Source organism: Cibotium barometz, chromosome 10 (assembly GCF_041138505.1).
Source record: "Cibotium barometz isolate CiBa-2024 chromosome 10, ASM4113850v1, whole genome shotgun sequence".
In the NCBI taxonomy this organism is placed as follows: domain Eukaryota; kingdom Viridiplantae; phylum Streptophyta; class Polypodiopsida; order Cyatheales; family Cibotiaceae; genus Cibotium; species Cibotium barometz.
Window position 1 is genome coordinate 29,961,531 of NC_141055.1, and position 19,249 is coordinate 29,980,779.

The following is a 19,249-nucleotide window of genomic DNA, read 5'->3' on the forward strand; positions in this document are numbered from 1 at the left end:
AATATGCATTTGCAAAAGGGTGTCCTGCCAATTTGAAGTTTGTAGTGTAGGTGGTTGCATGGTTTGACTTGTAAGGATCTCTAATGAATTCTAAATAAAACAAGTTACAAATACGCATTTGCGAAAGGGTGTCCTGTGATTTGGAAGCTCGTAGTGTAGGTGCTTGCATGGTTTGCCATTTTAAAGTTTGTATTTACATGTGGGAGATGCAACTTCTCACTTCTACAAAGTGTAAATATTAGTGACTCCCACCAACGGAACCTTCTGTCGCTCTATCATGCTTATGTAGCAACACCCACATCTCTCCTTCCTTGGCTATTCACACTTGTATTGATCGCCCATCCATGTACCCAATATTGACTCAAGAGCCGAGTTCTCCTAGACGCCCCCTTCCTACCTCATAGGGGTGATACTAATGTTTAACCAGCACAGTGCATTCCTCTAAGGAAAACCACATGTTTTTTTCATACACATTGCTTGGCATCATGGGCAAGTAGAGAAGTGCAACTTGGTTGGGCAAGCCTTGTAGCAATGACGAGAAACTCTTCTCGGCCTCATAGAAACTCTTTTTCTTCATCTTCACGGGTCTCTTGCTATTCTTCTTGGGCTCATAGAAACTCTTTTTCTTCATCTTCACAATTCTCTTGCTATTATTTTTTCTCTAAGAGCCTAATTCCATATTTTCACTACCAGCCCCTTCCATTGTTTTGCACTTTTGGGTCTTGTCTATACTACAATAATACTCTTGCCTTTAGCAAGATCAAGACTCAAAACTTCTTGCCTATTAGTAAGATCGAGACTCAAAACTTAGAATTTGATTTATTATAAGGCGACAATAGGGAGATAATCAATGGATTGCACATCGCTTATATATATATATGTATATATATATATATATCCCATCTAAGGCGGCCGTGTTGTTTGTGTGAAGACAAAGACAACCAATGGAAACCCCAACTTGCATCGACATACACTATAGTCAATTAGTAGGTGATCCAAATTCAAACAACAAGCATGACGCATTTACCATACCTGTGCATATGTAAATGGTGATAAAAATTTAACACGGTCTCTATGTCCACCATCATCTTTGTGGCTATAGCTATGGCTATGACATAACTCTGCTCTTGCTCTCTTTTGTAATAGAAAGACCCTCTTCTTGAGCATTCTCACCATCCCTGCGTTCGAATCATCCATCACAAGGAGCTATTCCTCTTGCCTTTGTTAACGCATGATAATACCTTAGCCCCACTCTAAGCATCTCCCATCTCTTGAAAAAGACATGTTTGAGAACCTTGCCACCTCAACACTCAAAGATTAGGCTTGACTAGATGGCACCCTCAAGTGTGCCAAAATTTAAATTATAAATAATTATTCTTAGCCACCAAAGCAACAATATGCCGTCACTCTCAATGAGACAAAAAAATAGTATGCTGTCACTCTCAATGAGACAAAAAATAGCATTGGAAAACATCACAAAACCCACAGTAGAGCGAGTAATAGCACCGTTGGATCCTAAGATGGTTGACAAACCAATCCTTAAAAGCCCTATCCCTCACATAATCCTCTAGAGGACAAGATAAAAAAACATTATATTCAACCTCCCACAAACTAGAAACAGTGAGGTGCATAAAGTTGCATCACCACACTGATAGTTTATGTAGTAGTTAATTGAGCTATGAAGATGAATCTTGATATTTTGCACTAGAATGAGAATTCTCTAGTCTAGCTAGGTACGTGTTCTCAACAAATGACTAATTCTAATGGCGAGTGGGGAGTGGTGTCCACTTCTCTTGATAAAATCTTACTCCTAAGATCCATTTCACATGATCACGGACCAGTACAATATAATCATCGTCATTATCATCATTGTATGCAGTGTTCATAGAAAACGAACAATTTTTATACGATAAATTTGGAATTTGCAATTTAACGTGCAAAGTCAAAACAAAATATGTTGCAACTTTCGAGGTTTGTTCAAATCGAAAACATGAAGTGTAGCTCAAAAATTTGCAAATTCTAGGGAAAACACCTACACAATTTCTCTTGAAAAAAATGTTTATGATAATTTGTATGTCATTAATATTTTATTTGTTAATATGTTATTATCTACCCATAAGTGGATATTCCTATATTTTGAAATCTGTCACGTGGAAGGGAGTAAATCTGTTAATCCGAAAAGCATGTGATTAGGGACGAAGATTAAGGAAATGCTGGAATACCCCCGACACAAACGTGTTTTGTTGTGGTTGGTGGGACTCTCTCTCTCTCTCTCTCTCTACCTCTGTGTGTCGCCATAGCTGACCTTGTCCGACCTGGTTTAGGCGTTTCTACAGCTTGCACGCCTTGCCAGCCACCCATCCATAGGGCGTTATTTTACCCTCCCGCAGATTCATCTCAGATTCGCTTACACACTCTGCCATGCTTTTCTTGCTGTTGGCATGTGAGGATCCCACTTTTCCTGGCTGATTTGTCACAGCATCTTTTAAACGTTTAGCCCTCTACGCACCCTGCCATTTCGTATGCTTGCCTATGAACGGCATATCTTCCATGGATAACAGCACGACTAGCTATGGTGGGTTTTCTGATGCCCTTAGTAATGGAGGCGGTGGGGCTTCCTCTACTGCGGAAAATGGCGGTGCAATCAATCATGGCTGGCAGAAAGTCACCAATCCAAAGAAGCACAAGCGGCAGGAGGCGAGAACCAACAATTCAGGCCAACCTGACGCCGCTGGATCTATGCGCGGCGCCGGCGGACCGGAGAGCAAGGTTTTCCAAGCACTGGAGAGAGAGGCGGAAGAGAGAAGGGCACGCCGTGAGGCCCTCCTCGGGGCGGCCATTGGAGTGTCCACACCGGCCAATGTGCAATCAGACAGCGATGGCGATGAAGAGAACCATCACCAGGGAGAGGTCAATGGCACAGCAAGCAATGGAGAATTAACAAAAATGAAGCCCAAAAAGCCAAAGAAAATCAAAGTCACAGTTTCAGAGGCTGCATCAGCAATAGACCCATCCGATTTGGCCTCTTTTCTAGCTCAAATATCTGTAAGTGTTGTGCATTTGAGATTCTTAGCTGAAAAAAAACCCCTCTTTCTATGTGTGAAACCATGTGCTACACTTATTTTAAATGTATGTAACCATGTCTTACACATGCCAAGGCGTCTGCAGTATGCTATGCTAGTAGCCAAGCAAAGGTTTTAGGTCTTTGCGTACATGGAAGGTGACGTGTATGTAACATCATGCATGATTGATCCACCCTATAAAAGCAAAGCCTGCATGTCCCCTTGGTCGCACAGGCTTCAAGCAGTGAGAGTCGTGATTTCGATAAACACATCATTAATTTATCCTTATGCTTAAGGAGCTCCCTAGTCTAATCTTTCACTCAATGTAGATGTACTTATTATGATATTTTTTCATGCTAAGGTGCTACTTATTGTGCCATTTTACAAGTTTTTGTGGCAATGCTACAAAAGAAATAGTTTTAGGAACATGCTAATGTGCTTTTTTTTGAGTGAGAAGTTTTATCTTTAAGTAGAACCATCCGGTTTGGAACTTTGGAAACTCAGTCCACTTCATGTCGTGCTTCTATGTGGCAAGGTTGAGACCTTTGTGACACTTTGTTGTATACGTGTGCACAAAGGTTCCACCCAAATCTGCTGACCCCTACACCTTGGCTCTGCAATTGGTAGCATTCGGATGCTTCAAATGCTTTGTATGATCTTGATTAAGGAATGCTGCAAAGTGTAGATTTCTCTTATCCATGTCTTTTTTTTTGGGCTTTTTTTTTGCAAGTTTAAAAAAATAAAATAAAATTGTGGGCCTTCAGCTTACAAGGCAAGCATACTCTAAATGCATGTGAAGTTGGTAGGTCATGTGGGTATGTTACACCTTTAAATTTCAGCTGAAAATTCTGATATTATCTTGCTCGCTTGAGATCATGGTATATTAACTTCCAAATTTCAAATTTGAGTTTGTTTGTCTGGCCTAAGATGTTATTTACACTCTAGCAATGTGGGGTTAATTTTAGTTTGTTAAAAAGTGTGGGTTTGCCTAATAATATTGATAGTTAGGCTAGCTTAAAACTGCTCATATATTCATTTTCACATTTTGGCATTTTTTCAAATTATAATGGTTGTGATGTTGGTGGGCTGGTTCTCTCTCTCATTTCCTACTGAAACATGGGTGGGTTCTTGCCTGAGCAGTTCTATCTCCTTGTTCCCTACCCCGACATCTTTGGGTTTGGTGTTTGCATGATTCTTACCAAGGTGGTTTTACTGACCAGGAATCTTTTGCCGAGCTGCCAGACGTGCAACTAATGCGCTTTGCGGATTATTTTGGAAGGGCTTTTAATTCAGTCACTCCTGCACAGTTTGGATGGAATAAAATTTTAAAGGAATCATCAATTTCGAAGGCTGCAGAGGTAAGGTGCCATCCTTATGATAGCAAAGTGGATGGTTAAAGCGTATCACAAAATTGCTACCTTCATTGAATGTGCAACATTTCTAAATTTCAGAGTGTTGCTTGCTGCAGATACCATTGTGCTATGTTTCTGACTCTGTAAACAAAACTGTGTGTGATTGGCTGGCGGCAAGGCCTCTAGATGCTCTTGGGGACTTTGTTATCTGGGGTTTGAATGATGTTGTGAATGATATGCAGCCCCAGCAAGGAAGTCACAAGGGTTTGAAAGGGGTGTCCTCTCAAGTTTCAACAAAAACAAAGGCAATGATTATTTTTTTGACTTGACCTTTAGGAAAAGGAACCCAATTTAGACAAACGTTACATGTTTTGGGCAGGTGCTGCATGTTGTGAATATGACACTAGGCTTTTTTATGCAGGTTGGGGTACTGTCTGTCCTTGCTCTCACTTTACGCAGAAGACCAGAGGCCCTGTTACAGAAGGCTGCTGTAATAAGGACAAGCCCACGGTTTCAAGGCCAGGAAAAGTTAGCTATGCTGGCATGGGCCTATGTGCAGGTTGGCTTTAGTGTATTTACATTGTTTTGTGGTTTTAAAATTACTCACAGCATTGGCTTTTTAAGCTCTATATGGTGGAGTTGTTTGTGCAGGCAGCACAAGGAGATTTGGTTGTGGGGATGCAACTTTGGGTGCAAAATCTGTTACAACTTGCATGTGGAAAAAACAGCACACCAGCATCTAGAGATGTTGCGTTGCAGTTTGCAGAGAGGTCAGAAGCACTTTCTACATGTGCACAGCAGTTCAAACTTGTTTAAAGTATGGTCTTAGGGTTTTTACAGTTTACAAAGTCACAGGCGGGCATAAGATTAGATGGTCGGGGGAGCCTCTCCATCTATGCGCTGCCTTGCCCTGTCAATCGTAGGAGCTTGTCAGTTTCTGCCATAAGATTAGATGGAGGGGGAACACGCCGTATCTATGCTCTGCCTTGCCCTGTCTTCCGTTGTAGGAGCTTGTCAGATACTGCCAGCTTTTTGATGGTCAGAGTGGGTCTGTAAAAGCCCTAATGGTTGGCTTGTTCCAGGCGATATTTTCATAGAAGTGCAGCCCCCTCTCTCTAGCTTTTTGCATATTCTTCTCTCAAGCTCTTGTTGAGAGGCTGAAGTTGATCTGTTCATTCAGTATACTCTTTGTCAACTTAAAGAAAGCGCGACCAGTTCTTCAAAATGGTGCATCGCGGAAAGGAGAAAGGCTTGTGCCTCCAGTTGCATTGGACTCTATTATGCGCATCGCATTTCCATCCGACATTGCACGAACGAAGGTATTACTTATGTTTGATATTGTCATGCTTTTAATTTCCAATGATGCCTGATTTTTAAATCTTTTGAGTGCATGGAGGTTTGGGGAGTAGTATTGGACACTCAATTTTGAAGGATTTTGGTGTAGGCAACGGAGAGGTTCCAAGGAATCTATCCTTTGGTTAAAGAACTTGCACTTCATGGACCTCATAGAAGCAAAGCAACAAAGCCAATAGCACAACAATTGTTGCCTTTGTGTCTTGAAGCTGCTTCGGAAGGTGAGTCTACGTGTACCCATAATGTTTTTGTTTATTTCCCTTTGTGTGTGTGTGTGTGTGTGTGTGAGAGAGAGAGAGAGAGAGAGAGAGAGAGAATAACGTCTATGGAAGGCCAAAATGGCCTACGAGACAAAATACACAATACGAAGACCATGAAGGTCTAAACTCTAAAGCCAGATATCTGGTCCAACAAAAGAAAAACTTCAAAAGTCATACCAATCATCTAATAAAGCTATGGTGCCAGTCTTATTTTTGGGTTTGTGCTTTTGGTTTGGGTTTGCAAAAATCTTCAACGAGGGCTCTGTCCTTGCGGTAGACTGCCCACTTTCCTTCTTTGCGAGCCATTCAAACTTTGGCTACTTCTGCAAGCTTCTTCTTGAGTTGCATTGAGGTCAATTTTTCTGCGATCCATGTCCTGATTGCTTTTGACTGTTTGAGAATTCCAATCTTCTCATATTTTGTACGGCAGGTGCCTTGTCATGAATTTTTGGCATAAAAGTGACTCCTGTTTATCATTGGCATGGCTTCAGCTACTTGTTGATCTAAAAATCTCTCCTCCTCTCCAATGTCCCTCCATGTTTCTATCTATATGCCATCCTTAAGGTAAGGTAAACTGGATCTGAAGGGCCTTCGATTACCTTTGCTGCTTTTCCTCCATCTTGGTTTTGTCTTGATGTTGATCATTGTCTCTTGTAGGTCCTTCTTCATCTCTTTCTTTCATGGATGCATTCCGTACGTGTATAGAATTGGATGATCAGTTTGTTCCACATGAGACGTATGTTCCATACAATTCCGTACATTCCATACAGATATGAAAAATTCATTTTTTTCCCAGATTGGGTTGAAAATGAAAAAAAAAACCCTTCTAACAACTTGAACGTCATGTTGAGCTACTAAATTTTCTCCCAATTTTTCAATTTCTTGCAATTCTCCCAACTTTTGGTTCATTTCTCCCAGTTTTTCCAATGTCGCCCAATTTTCGTAATTTCTCCTACGTTGTACAATTTCCCCAATTTATTCCTATCTTCCTGGAGTCCCTCCAATTTTCCCAAATTTTTCCAATTTCTCTAAATTGCTCGAGATTTTTCAAAGTCTCTCAATGTCTTACAATTTTTTTTTCAATTGCTTTATTTTCAATGTTTCATTTTATGCGGTGAAAAATTCATGAATGTACTTAAAAGTGCTTTCCATACCCGTACCCTTTTCATAATCGTGAACGTTCGAAACGTACTGTACCTAATGTTTCGAGTCAATTTACTTCGTTTAGGTTGATGATTTCTTCTTGTGTTCCTATTTTTGGTCTTGAATCATTCTCCATGGTTGCGAGGCGATCCTCAAATTTATGCACCCTTGAGTAATGTTTTTTGCTCCGTCAAGTATGTTGTCAGCTCGTTTGTGGGAGTGATGGGGGGCCTTTGCGGCGTCCCTAGAGCGGCCATGAAATTGAGCTTTTTCGGCATGTTTACTAGTACTGAAACATAGAAGGGTCCTTCTTCATGTGAATAGGACTAACCTTGATGTTTGCCATGTTTGTAGAGATTGGATTGCTGATGTGTTGATACTTCCTTTGTGTTGCAGTTGAGTCTTGTGGAGCCTACTCCTTGTGTGGCAGAGTTGCGAAACTGTTTTGGGCTCCTTGGAGTCGAGTTGTTGATGGCGACTGTCTTTGTCTGTGTTGTGACATAGTTTGTTGGTGATGATGCGGTTTGAAGCGACCAAATGGAGCTTGCCCCGCGTGTGAGCTGCGACCTATGAAGCCGTGTGTATGAGTTACTTGTGTTTGAGCTGGGTAGATGTCGGTGATTATGTCTAAGTTGAGCTGCCTAGACCGGGTGAGGCGACAAGGCTACTTGAGCTGGTATTATTTGTGTTCCCTAAGGCTAGGCCTTAAACCCGCCCAAGCTAGGCATTAGGGCTGTGCTCGGGTGTTACCTACCTAGAGCTAATCCTTGGACTAGCAAGCCTAATCCAGCAAGGTTAGGGGGCCGTAGGATTAGGAGATAGCAGGTAGAAACAGTGGTTACATACACTCACAGGGAGTGTTCACACTCTGAAGCTTCGAATATCCAACACCGATATGCTCGGTGGAAAGGCATTGGTTGGCAGCCCTCTTGGTGTGACGCTCTTTAGGGGTGAGGTGAGTCATCGAGGCTCCCCCACTTACCTTGTCCTTGGACAGGCTACCCTTGTCTTTGCCTTTTTGCTGCCCTTGTTGTTGAGTCCTAGACTTGGAACTCTCCCGCATCTTGAGGGTTGTAGCAAGACGAACCGAATCTAAAAGATCACGGGGCGGATGTGCACGAACATTTGCATGCAAAGATGGTTTAAAACCATTTACAAATTACTCAACTTGCTCCAACTGCTGGACAGTCCTTGGGAGCATGAGCCAAAGCTTCCAGAAATCAGCGAGATAGTCGATTATCAATTCACCATGTTTCTGCATAAAATGCTCCCGCGGTTTCTGGTACTCTTTAATTCACGTTGGTATTCTACGCGAATAAATTGCTTCAAGTTCACCTTGCAATAATCATCCCAGCAAGTCACAGAGTGGTGCCTAAGGCACACGAGAGCGGCACCAGTCAAAACGGTTCGCCAAATGGAGTTGAGAAATATCTGAACCACCTGTTGCTGCCGACATGGTAGTCATCTTGCGGGTCCAATTGGTGATGACTTCTCCGTCCATCTTCCTGTCGAACTTTACCGCTCTTCGACCACCTCTCCATAGTTGCCTCCATACGAGAAAGCACTTCCATAAGTGCTCTGAATCCATGACAAGTAATTGGCGAGGGTTGCAACTCGTCACACTAAGAAAGGATGGTTGGGGCATGGAAGCGGGGATACACCACTAGCAATACCAAAAAGAAACCAAATAGAGACTTTTCCCAAACCCAGACCTGTGCACTTGTGAATTCTAGGGGCTCTACCCTACCCAAGCTGTCAACGCGCACAGGTGTCCGAAAAGGAAAAAATTGCAAGTTCATTAGGCTTTGATACCAAATGTAGCACACTTGTGCCTATGTGCTAGGGTTTTTAGAGAGAGAGGAGTGTGGCGGAATCACACATACAACACACACAAGAGTTCTAAAGTACTGATCTGTATATGTCCAAGAAAGAACTGTTACAACTGTACTTCAAGGACAAAGATGACTGAGAATGAAGACGTCAGTTCTCAGCCCCCACATTGCCTAAGATCTCATTGACCAGCCTGTATTGCAGAGAAACGCTCTGTATGCAGATGGTTTTGACGGAAATCACTATGCACACACACACACACACACATATATATATATATATATATATATATATATATATATATATATATATATATATATATATATATATATATGATACATGTATGGTGGTCGGCCACCTTATATTGCTGTCAGCGTGTTATTATGATGCCTATTGAATGAGTGTTTTCCACGTGACACGGTACTGAGGCTGCCCATAGGTCTGCACACACTTGGCTGCCTTTGTGACTGCCTCACACCTTGCCTGTCTCTGCCATACACTTGTACATGCTGCCACGTAAGTCCTAAGGTAAGAGGTAAGGTGTGTCGCAGTATGTCTTACTGAATCCAATGTAGAGAAGGATGAGACAAGCACTGCAAAAGTTCCCATGGCAGCATCCATAAGCCCATAAATTCATATTGCTAGTCACCTAGGACCCTAGGCTTTTGCACATAAAGATACTCGTTTAACACATTTGACTTCACACGCTATCCGTTGTGTAGACATCCGACCATGGGCCTAATAAAAGTTGGGCATAGTTTGTACAACGTTACAACTTGCAGGTGGGCTACATTTTGCACATGGGCTACATTTGACATAAAACTTGACAGTGACAATACCTATGATGTGGGTGGCACTTTGCGACATGTCCTTGGAGGGCTCACAACGTGCATAGTGCCCATCCAAATATGTCCTACGTGTACTACCATGCAGCACCCTAGTAGGTGTGCATGTAACATCCCCTCCTCTTTATAACTTGTTGATTGGGCTATCATTGCTTTCAGACAAGCTGACAACTATGCTGGTTCTTTCTTGGAAAACTTGGCATCAACTCTTGGAGGGTCCTCTGCACTGGGATCTGAAAAAGTTGCTGCCTTTGACTTTGAACTTGGCTTCTTGTCAGCAAGGATCCATTTGTTCCCGGCATCCATCGGTGGATGATGGAACTCTTCTTCTTGATCCAACTTGGTGGTGGACAAAGCTGCCGAGGAGTATCCAAAACCCGAACATCCCTATGTTGCTTGTGTTCGGTATTCTTGTTAGTTCGTTTCCACGCTCTTTCCCTCTTGCCTGTTAAGACCTCAGTATGCCCTCAGAACACTCATTCGTACAGTTAGCCTCATGGTTAGCTATATGAAAATGAGAACTAGTAGTAACAACCACACTTTTAGGACTGTGATTGCAATAGAGGGTGAAACTTAGCACATGAAACTCTAGGTGGGACTTCCCATTGCATACTAGAAATTCCTTGCAGCCACCTTAGAGGCAAAAGTCAAAGGAAGATTATGGCTAGATTGGAGCCATTTTGACAGCCTAATAGGTGCCCGGAGGTGCTGAGGACACGCACCAATGGTAGGGACATATTTTGGGCATAATATGAACATGTTTGGTGACCTTTTTGATGATATTTTATGACCTGAAAAGGGCTGGCCAACCAGCCCATCGAAATCCTTGTAAATAGGTCGTCCAGGGTCATCTTTCATTCATTCAAGCTTGGGAAAGGCAAGCCCAAACATGGATCAGCAGTAAGTAGCCCCAACACGGCAGGTTTCAGCCTTGTAAATCTTTGGAGAAGCAAGTAGAAGCGAGTACACCGAGTGTTTTTTGCATGGTAGCATTAATGTGCACATTCAAGTGTCTAGATCTACTTCAGATCTCAATAAAGATTGTATATATTCATTTTGGTAATATGCATTAGGAGTAGGTTAGGTAAAGAGTATCTCTCTTCTACTTCTCTCTACTTCCGCGTGTCAATAATTGCGCATGTTGTCAGCGTGAATCTCTGTTGCTTAGGGTTAATCATCATTAATTTCACTTCTGCATAGATAGCCGCTACATCAAAGTCAAGAACAAGGTGTGGAAGTGCTTGGATGAGCAATTTGCAGCCTTAGCACAGTAGGCTCCAGCCTTGTACAGCTTTGGAGCATCAGTAACATTTGTTCATGATGTAGCATCAATGCCAGCATGTTAGGAGTTAGGATCTGAGTCTAGATCCTTGTTCAGCATTGTAAATATTCATGTTTTGCAATATATACGGTAGACTAGGTCAACTCTCTGGTCTATTTGTGTATTTGCAGCATTAAGTGATTAGCTATAATCATCTCTTTATTGGCATTTAGTTAGTGTCAACCTGATCATGCTTCTGCACACATGTACCAATCACGCTGGACCTACGTCCCCGTCTCTGCAACCTTAGCAGAGTCTCTTGGTGGCGACACATATCTAGCAAGAAAAGGCTACAGCATCTCTGGTTGCACAGAGAGAGAGAGAGAGAGAGAGAGAGAGAGAGAGAGCTTGTTTTATACATCTATTTTATTTTGTAAATACCTTTAATGTTGTGCAGATGTGCCCACTTTGGCCAATGAAGCGTGCACTTTGTTTATCTGGTGCTTATCTGAGAACGCAGATTGTTTCAAACAATGGGTGAGTGAAGGTGTACAAGCTGAGAAATGAAAGATGCACAATGAATACAAAACTATTTTTCTGATGGTTCACTTTAGTGATTGATTGTGCACTTATGGGTGAGTGAAGGTGCTTTTTCTTAGTACAAGCTGAGAAACGAAAGATGCACAATGAACACAAGACTATGATCATTTTTCTGAGGGTAATTTTAGTGATCGATTGTGCACTTTGATGATGTTGAATGAAAAATGGTTGAATGCATCTGACCCAATAAATTTGGTAATTGGCATTGACCTGAAGTTCCCTATGCGTGGCTTTTCTTGGAGTTGAAAAGTTTTAGTCTAGACTAGCTAGAACTGTATGCATGAGAAATGAAATTTCCATATGCTTGACGAACATCACACAATTAGCATCAGTTAGCCCTGCTCTGTAGTTATTTTTCACTAGGGTTGTGTCACCCAAAGGTGCCAGTACAGGTTGCTTGAACAAGTCTGCTTTCTCTTGCCTTTTCTGGTGCCAGATTTTCTTGTCCTGTCCCTTGTGTTTATGTTGTCGTACCACCACATTTAATCTGACCTCAGAAGCCTGCTCTAACTTGAGGCGGGAGCAATAAGAATAGCTGGTTAAATGCAAAAGGCATAGAAAGTTAAGCACACTACAAGGACAAGCACACATTTGGAAAAAAAAAAGGATGTTTCTAGATAAGCGAATCCCATGTCTTTCATGTGCGTTGGAGGTCTTTACTAGATGTGGCCTTGAGGTGGGATTGGACTCGATAAAGGAAACCTAAGGCTATTGGCTAGATATTACACGAAGCATGAAATTAATATGGAGAGGAGCTTCTTTCCCAGCATCATCTTAAGAAGCTTCTTGGAGGAGCTATAGTATTGTACTAGACGAATCAAACCAAGCAAAAGCATCCCAAATGCTATGAAATGATGAGACTAGAATGGTGTATAGTCTTAGAGCATATGCCTAAAAGGTGTGTGACCAGGAAACCCGTTTCAGTTTATGTGAAACCCGTAACAGTGAAACAGCTTGAACTAGATAACTTGTGTCATTGCCAAGATTCAGGAATGATTAATTCTCACCGTTCAGTAGAAACAAAGGTTTACTCTGATGTTTAACCCCCCACTTCAGGGCTGATGCACTATGAACTTTTTGGAGATCTTTAAAAGACAAAGAAAAGCTTCTTCATTTTTATTCTCACCTTATTTCTGGTTCCCACATTCAGAATCCGTCTTGTTTCGGCCATCTTAAAAACTGTTTGTTTTTAAATATCAAAACCAATTTATATAGCTATGAAGCACTAGTTGGCCTTGGCCACGTGTGCCTCTGCTAGGACCACCTCACTGTCAAAGCAATAGGATTGCATAGGGTCGTCTTTTGAGGGACGAGATGGTTAACTCTTGTGTGTCTGGAACATTTCTAGGATCCCCTTTTGGACCTCCGTGGTCTCCTCTGGTTAGTGGGTGTGGTTCCTTGAATTTAGGGTGTACGGGATGGTGTAGGTCTTCTAGATGTCGAGACAAGTCTGTGGGTGTCTAGACGCAGCTCAGTGTTGCTTGACATTTTGAAAATAGACATGAGGACTGTTTGGTCATGGCCGTGCATGAGTTTTCTGTTGTGTCTATATCTCATGCATGAAAATTTCCATGCATTTCAAGTCAGAACCACATGCTATGCCTTGTAATGCTTGAATCTTTCATTCCTATTGTTTTGATCATTATTGCAATCTGTTTTGGCTTCGTATTTTGTGCCCATGAATGGGAGATTGAGTGCTTTATCTATTTTCAACCTTTATTCAAGATTTCTTGCACAACCTTGGTGGGCCCATGTTTTGTCACAATCTCTTTCGAAGTGGATATTTCTTTGGCATGCGCAGCAATTTGTTTGACTACTTACTTCCTCTCTAATGTAGATGTGGTCTCAAGTTTGGCAGTTTCCTCAGCCATATCCTGCCCAAGTGCATGTCTGTCAGAGCATCCTGCATATGTGCATGGCTATCACAGCAGCCTGTGAATTTTATCTTCAAATGCAGCCTGCTTCTATCCTTGTGTTCTTACCTGTCATTGTGACTTTTAAGTTTACAAAATCTGTTGCCCCATTTTCTTTCAAAGATGCAAATATTAAATTTCTGGTTTGAGTTTGCTTACCTCATGTGTCTGGTAGCACTGTTTTTGGTCTTTTTGTGGCCTTCTCATTTCAATTTTAAAAGCTTCCCTGTTTGTTTGTGTACCTGTTTCTCTGTTTTGTGTGAATGTCTGCACTTATGCTTCAAATGCGCATGATTGCACCACTCGTGCAATCTTGGGAGAGTGCGTGAAGAGCTAAGGTTTGCAAAGTGGGAGTCAACTGCCCATGTACTTTCCACCAAGAGACGTCTTTGCTCCGACCTTACAACAGCTTCTGGTGCAAACTGGTCATGATCATGAGCGAAGAGAATGGACTTTTCCTTAATGCTATCCGAAGTGTAAGTACCAAATGTCAAAACCTTAATAGTAAAGTTCAAAATATGTTACTCAACCCGGTTATGGAGAATCATATATCTGAAGGCATAATGTGTCCTCCTGCTCTTGGACCGAGTATTTGGCCTCAATATCCACTACCTGTGGGAGTGCCTCTTTGTGTTGCTGAAGCAAGTCCCGGATCAGAGCTGTTGGGTTGAGGGTTTGAGTCTCCCGGACTGGGGACGACTGGCTCTTTGGAGGACATGTGCTCTACTCAAAGACGACCCCCCCCCACACCCCCCCCCCCCTCCTGGTTTGCGTGGGGTGCTCACTTGGTGGGGACACTTGATCAATCTATTTCGGGGGATCTTGTATGGACTGAGTCAGCTGGAGCGCTTTGGTGGGGAATGTCAGTGATAGATGCCTGTGTAGTATCCTGCCTCTCGAGCTGGTGCCTCAATAGTCTACGTGGTGCCTCAGCTATTATAGGTATAGTCCCAAACAACTTTGATCTCTGTAATCACCTGTGACAAGGGCTCGAACCCCTCTCTGGAGAGAGAGAGAGAGAGAGAGAGAGAGAGAGAGAGAGAGAGAGGCATGCTTAGGATGCATCACAAGCCTTCAGCTAATGTTTTTCACCTCAAATGCAGGAAAAACTCCATTTCGATAAGCTAAAAGGGAGCATAAAAGTGCTAAGTTTCATGTGTGGGGAGTGGAGAGCAATTGCTGGCCAACTAAACTCAAATGATGATTTGAAGAACACGATTAACGTTCTTAGAGTGAAGGTAAACACTGCTCTTTCCTTGGCCTGGTTTTGTATGGAGAAATTACACACTATGTTATGCAGTCGATTTCACCTCACCACATGCCCAATCAGCAGTTCTCTTCACTTCACACAAGGTTGTGGTTCATGTTTTTTTGGCAGAATCACGAGGCATTGGAGAATGTTAAGGGGGGAGATGTGAAGTTGGAGGTGATGTTGAAAGTTGCAGAAAAGCATTGCAAGGTGCTCAAGAAGAGGCTGGCAAGGACGGGTCCTTGCTTGAAAGCAATGGCCACGTTGATAGCTGGAGTAGGCATTGCATATGGCTTCTATTTGTTGAACCTAGATATACATCTGGTAAGGTAAAAAAAACCAGTAAATTTGAATCGATCAGGAGGTTCACACATGCACGCTCATACAGGCTGTCGTCAGTTTAGAAGTTAGTGCCTGGAAGCAGGTAATCCCCATTGTATTTGGATTACAAGTGGATCGTGAAGACTTCATCATGCTGGTTTGAGCTTGGTCTCCAGTTCACGTGCCTTAGCCAGTCTTAAATGAGCCATGCCATAATAAGCTTCCTACTCTTAAAAGATGTCGTGTCTTTGACGTTGAATATTTTAGTGTTGGTGAAAATGTTGTAAGCTCAGGTTAAGAAATGGAATTTGTAAATCATCAAATCTGTTTTTGGCCTGCCTTTGTAAAAGATAGGTCTAAGTAGAACCTGAGTTTAAACATCCAAAACATTTAAATCCATTAATAATAGAGGATGTCAAGTAGAAGTCTCATGCATTCTACAATAGAAGAGGCGCTCACAACCTATGAAGTGGTCTAATGTTTATTATGGATGGTGTTATTCCATCCAATTTCAATCAGGGTTGTTTTACTGCTAGGAAGCTTCCACCACGCTTGGATGATGGAGGTTAGAAATGAGGAAATACCCCTCATCTGGCATAAGGTGATAAGTGAGAAGATCCTGTCATTCTCTTCCCCCCAAGGAATATAATGAGTTCTGATAGAAATACTTAGGTTTTCATTTCTGATCAAATGCTATGTACTTCGGGTCAAAGACAATTTAAATCCGAATTGAGTATGGTAATGCAAGTAACCCATTTCTCTCTCTCTCTCTCTCTCTCTCTCTCTCTCTCTATATATATATATATATATATATATATATATATATATATATATATATATATATATATAAACCCTAATGTACTGTGTAGTAGACATACATATATATATTAACCCCAATGTACTGTGTAGTAGACATACATATAAATGTATACTTTTTTCTTTCCAGAATATAAAACTCTTTACTTCCTCACAAAAGAAAGTATGCAAGTTTGATCAGTCGTTGACATGGGCATTATGCATCGCCTGAACATGGAAACAGCTTGAAAATAAGAAGGTTAATTAATTTTTAGGCTAAGGTCACTTTGGTCAGGGAGTAGCACGGATGTGTGTGTTAGGGTGTGCATGAGAGAGAGAGAGAGAGAGAGAGAGTGCCTTGTCAAGGAAAACCAAGTCTCCAAGCTTTGTTTGTGCCAATGTGTCCTCTCAACATGTTTTTGGTTAGTTCAGCCAGATGAGCTAATGCCCGTAATGCTGCTTACAAGTGGTAGGATTCTCAACAATCATGCGGATCGACATCCTTAGCACTATAACTGTGCACATGCCTCTTATATGGCAGTAAAGCCTAGCCACGATCAAGATCCTATCAAACGGTCTCAGTTGCAAGGGTGTCGATTGTAGGCATTGAGGCCTACTGCATTGAGGAAGAGTCTTGACCAAGGTCAAGGAAGTTAAGCAAAAGATATTCAAGGTTTTTAAAGAGGAGGATAAAATATGCAAGTCATATTGAAATTTGAGAAGCAGAAGAGAAGGCTACTATGTCTAGTAGGCTTTAAGCTTCATGTGGGGGGACTAGTCAAGGGTTAGTACAAATAAGATGGTAAGCTACCATGCACTATGGTACCAATTCATCAATGTGACACCCACAATCAAGTGAAATGTATTGATTGTGATGAGCATTGCTCTAAAAGGTAAACCATGTAGTTTTTACTCATAAATTTAGTCACCAACACTTTTGATGATCTCATGTGCACCATAGATGCGTTCGTTTGCAAGCTTGAAGCGTGGAAAATGATATCTTTCAAGATTGAAGTAGAACCAAATGATGAGATTATGGTTGAGAAGGATGCTACTTAGTATTGTGCTTGGGAGTGAGTACAAGAAGATTTTCAGAGGAGGGGCCGTCATCTTGCATCATTTAACAGGAAGTCCATCAATTTGGTGCCAAAAGAAATGAGAATTATGCCCTAATATTATGGGTTGAAAAGTGTGCCACTACTGCCTTTTAAAGGAAAGGGGAAGGAGGAGTTGGATACTCGTGTTAGGATAGAAATATTGCAGGATCAATGATGTTTTGGGTAAGGAGAATAATTTGTTCCCTTTTGCAACGTGGAGATGACATCAGTGCTTGAGGGGTAACTTGATCAAGATTTATTATATTCTTTGGAGTGGCATTCCTCCTTGTGCATGTTTTTAGCTTAGCCTTTTGCTATCCTTCATGTGTAGGCTATAGATACCATAAGTTTCTTCCCCTTTAACACTGGTCCACTAATTCGGCGTGCCATATCATGTGGTACATATCTTTATCACTTAGTTGGTCTATAACTAAGATAAGAAGTGATCTTATTCTCCATTTTCAGTGTTGCAAAAGCTATATGTACTTTGTTTTTTAAAAAAATTGTTCCTTTGCATTGACATTATAGTCAATTCATTCTTTATATTATACCATGCACATTTGAACTCATATGGTAAAAAGATCGATCGTACCTAAAAGACTAGATGTGCCAAATAAGCACACGTTATAAGACACAAAGGTATAGTTCCCTTCAATTACTTTGAGCTTACAATTTCTATCACATGACACTCCACAAGGGTTAAATGCTTGTTAACAATCACATTGGCACATGTTATTAGCCTTGATTAAAAGGCCCCTCTAGCTTGGGTTGATAATCACATGCTCATTGAGTCTAGACACCCAAACAATACTCTTACTAAACTTATTTTAAAAGCACTAAAGAGTGTGCATCATAAACAATATTCAACCACATAAGGAAGATGCACTAAAAAAAGTAAGATAAACTACAAGTTTATTCTTTGAAGATTAGTCATCATCATTTAGCATTTTCACATATCATTTTTGGTTGATAAGTGTGTAAATAACTTTTATTTGGCTCAGTTTGGTCTTGGTTAGTTGTGCTACTTAGCTTTCTTCCTCCTCCTTTCATCTAAGAACATGCATTAGGAGAAATATGGACTCTCCATTTTGGCCATTAAGAAGTGAATAAAAAAAAATTAGCCTGACCAATGAGAGAGTTGGGATGGGATTCTAGATCCATGTAACATGGATCTTTTTGTCATATCTTTGCCCAAATCTCTTGGGACAATAAAACAATAGAGCCCATAACTTAAAAAAGAAGAAGAGAAATATCAGATTTTCCATCATAAACTATTCTTTCATGTCAGATATACCTTGTGGTCAGCACATGGAAGTTTGAAAATCTAATTTTATTTTTTTCTTATTTTTATGTCTAACTTTCTACTTTCTCTCTTTTTGCATTTCTTTACCTTTCCATTTCTCTCTCTCTCTCTCTCTCTCTCTCTCTCTCTCTCTCTTTTTTTTTTTTGGCGGAATTCAATTTTGTTATATCTTCTGCAACTATGGTTCTTTCTTCATGAAATTTTACAGGTATGCTGTTCTCCACCATAGCTCTCTCCTCATAAAATTTCATCTCATTTGCACAAAACCTCAGTGAGTTATGCCCGTTTTCTCACATGAACTTTCTCCTCTTTGCACCACAGATAGCTATCTTGATTTGAAGTAGCATCAAATTCTTGTAAGTAATGATCATAGGTATAAGGTTTTTCTATGTTTTGTCTTAATGTAAGTAATGATCATAGGTTAGGGCTCGTTTATGTTTTGTATTAATGTATTATTTTTTTAATCTTTATTTGTTGCTTACAATCTTCTTTGCAGCACAGATAGCTATCTTGATCTGAAGTGGCATCAAATTTCTGTGAGAGTAATGATCATAGGTTTAGGGTTTGTCTATGTTTTGTCTTTATGTGAGGAATGATCATAGGTTTAGGGTCTGTTTATGTTTTGTCTTGATGTGTTGATGTTTATTTTCATAGGAGCAAAGTTGTGAGCAACAAGGTTATGTAAATCAAAGCAGTAGGTTGATGTTTATTTTTTGTTTATTTTCATAGGAGCAAAGTTGTGAGCAACAAGGTTATGTAAATCAAAGCAGTAGGTTGCTGTTTATTTTTTGTTGTTTTAATCTTTATTTGTTGTTTACAATCTTAACATAGATAGTTATTAATCATGTAGTCTATCTTTGTTAAT

At 40.9% G+C, this 19,249-nt stretch overlaps 1 protein-coding gene across 3 annotated transcripts; it reads left to right on the forward strand.

Moving 5' to 3' along the window:
• Nucleotides 1-2,203: 2,203 nt before the first annotated feature.
• Nucleotides 2,204-15,525, forward strand: LOC147634766 (uncharacterized). 3 transcript variants are annotated; one of them, XR_015266793.1, is made up of 10 exons: nucleotides 2,204-3,045; nucleotides 4,283-4,420; nucleotides 4,531-4,719; nucleotides 4,836-4,973; nucleotides 5,066-5,184; nucleotides 5,595-5,733; nucleotides 5,859-5,988; nucleotides 11,564-14,561; nucleotides 14,723-14,857; nucleotides 14,998-15,525. XR_015266793.1 is itself a non-coding variant. In XM_086803945.1 (10 exons), the coding sequence occupies exons 1-10, from the start codon at nucleotides 2,533-2,535 to the stop codon at nucleotides 15,199-15,201; spliced, it is 1,785 nt and encodes a 594-aa protein (XP_086660071.1). In that variant the 5' UTR covers nucleotides 2,204-2,532; the 3' UTR covers nucleotides 15,202-15,525. The 3 variants fall into 3 exon arrangements, 1 of the variants encoding a protein (XP_086660071.1); XR_015266794.1 differs by having other exon boundaries at nucleotides 11,564-14,095; XM_086803945.1 differs by having other exon boundaries at nucleotides 11,564-11,643.
• Nucleotides 15,526-19,249: the final 3,724 nt, after the last annotated feature.

Bases quoted from the DNA above. Each gene is read 5' to 3' on its own strand.
- LOC147634766 (XM_086803945.1), top strand. From the start codon at position 2,533: ATGAACGGCATATCTTCCATGGATAACAGCACGACTAGCTATGGTGGG. The intron at 4,720-4,835 runs GCAATGATTATT...TTTTTTATGCAG, and splicing joins AAGTTTCAACAAAAACAAAG to GTTGGGGTACTGTCTGTCCT. The intron at 5,734-5,858 runs GTATTACTTATG...ATTTTGGTGTAG, and splicing joins CCGACATTGCACGAACGAAG to GCAACGGAGAGGTTCCAAGG.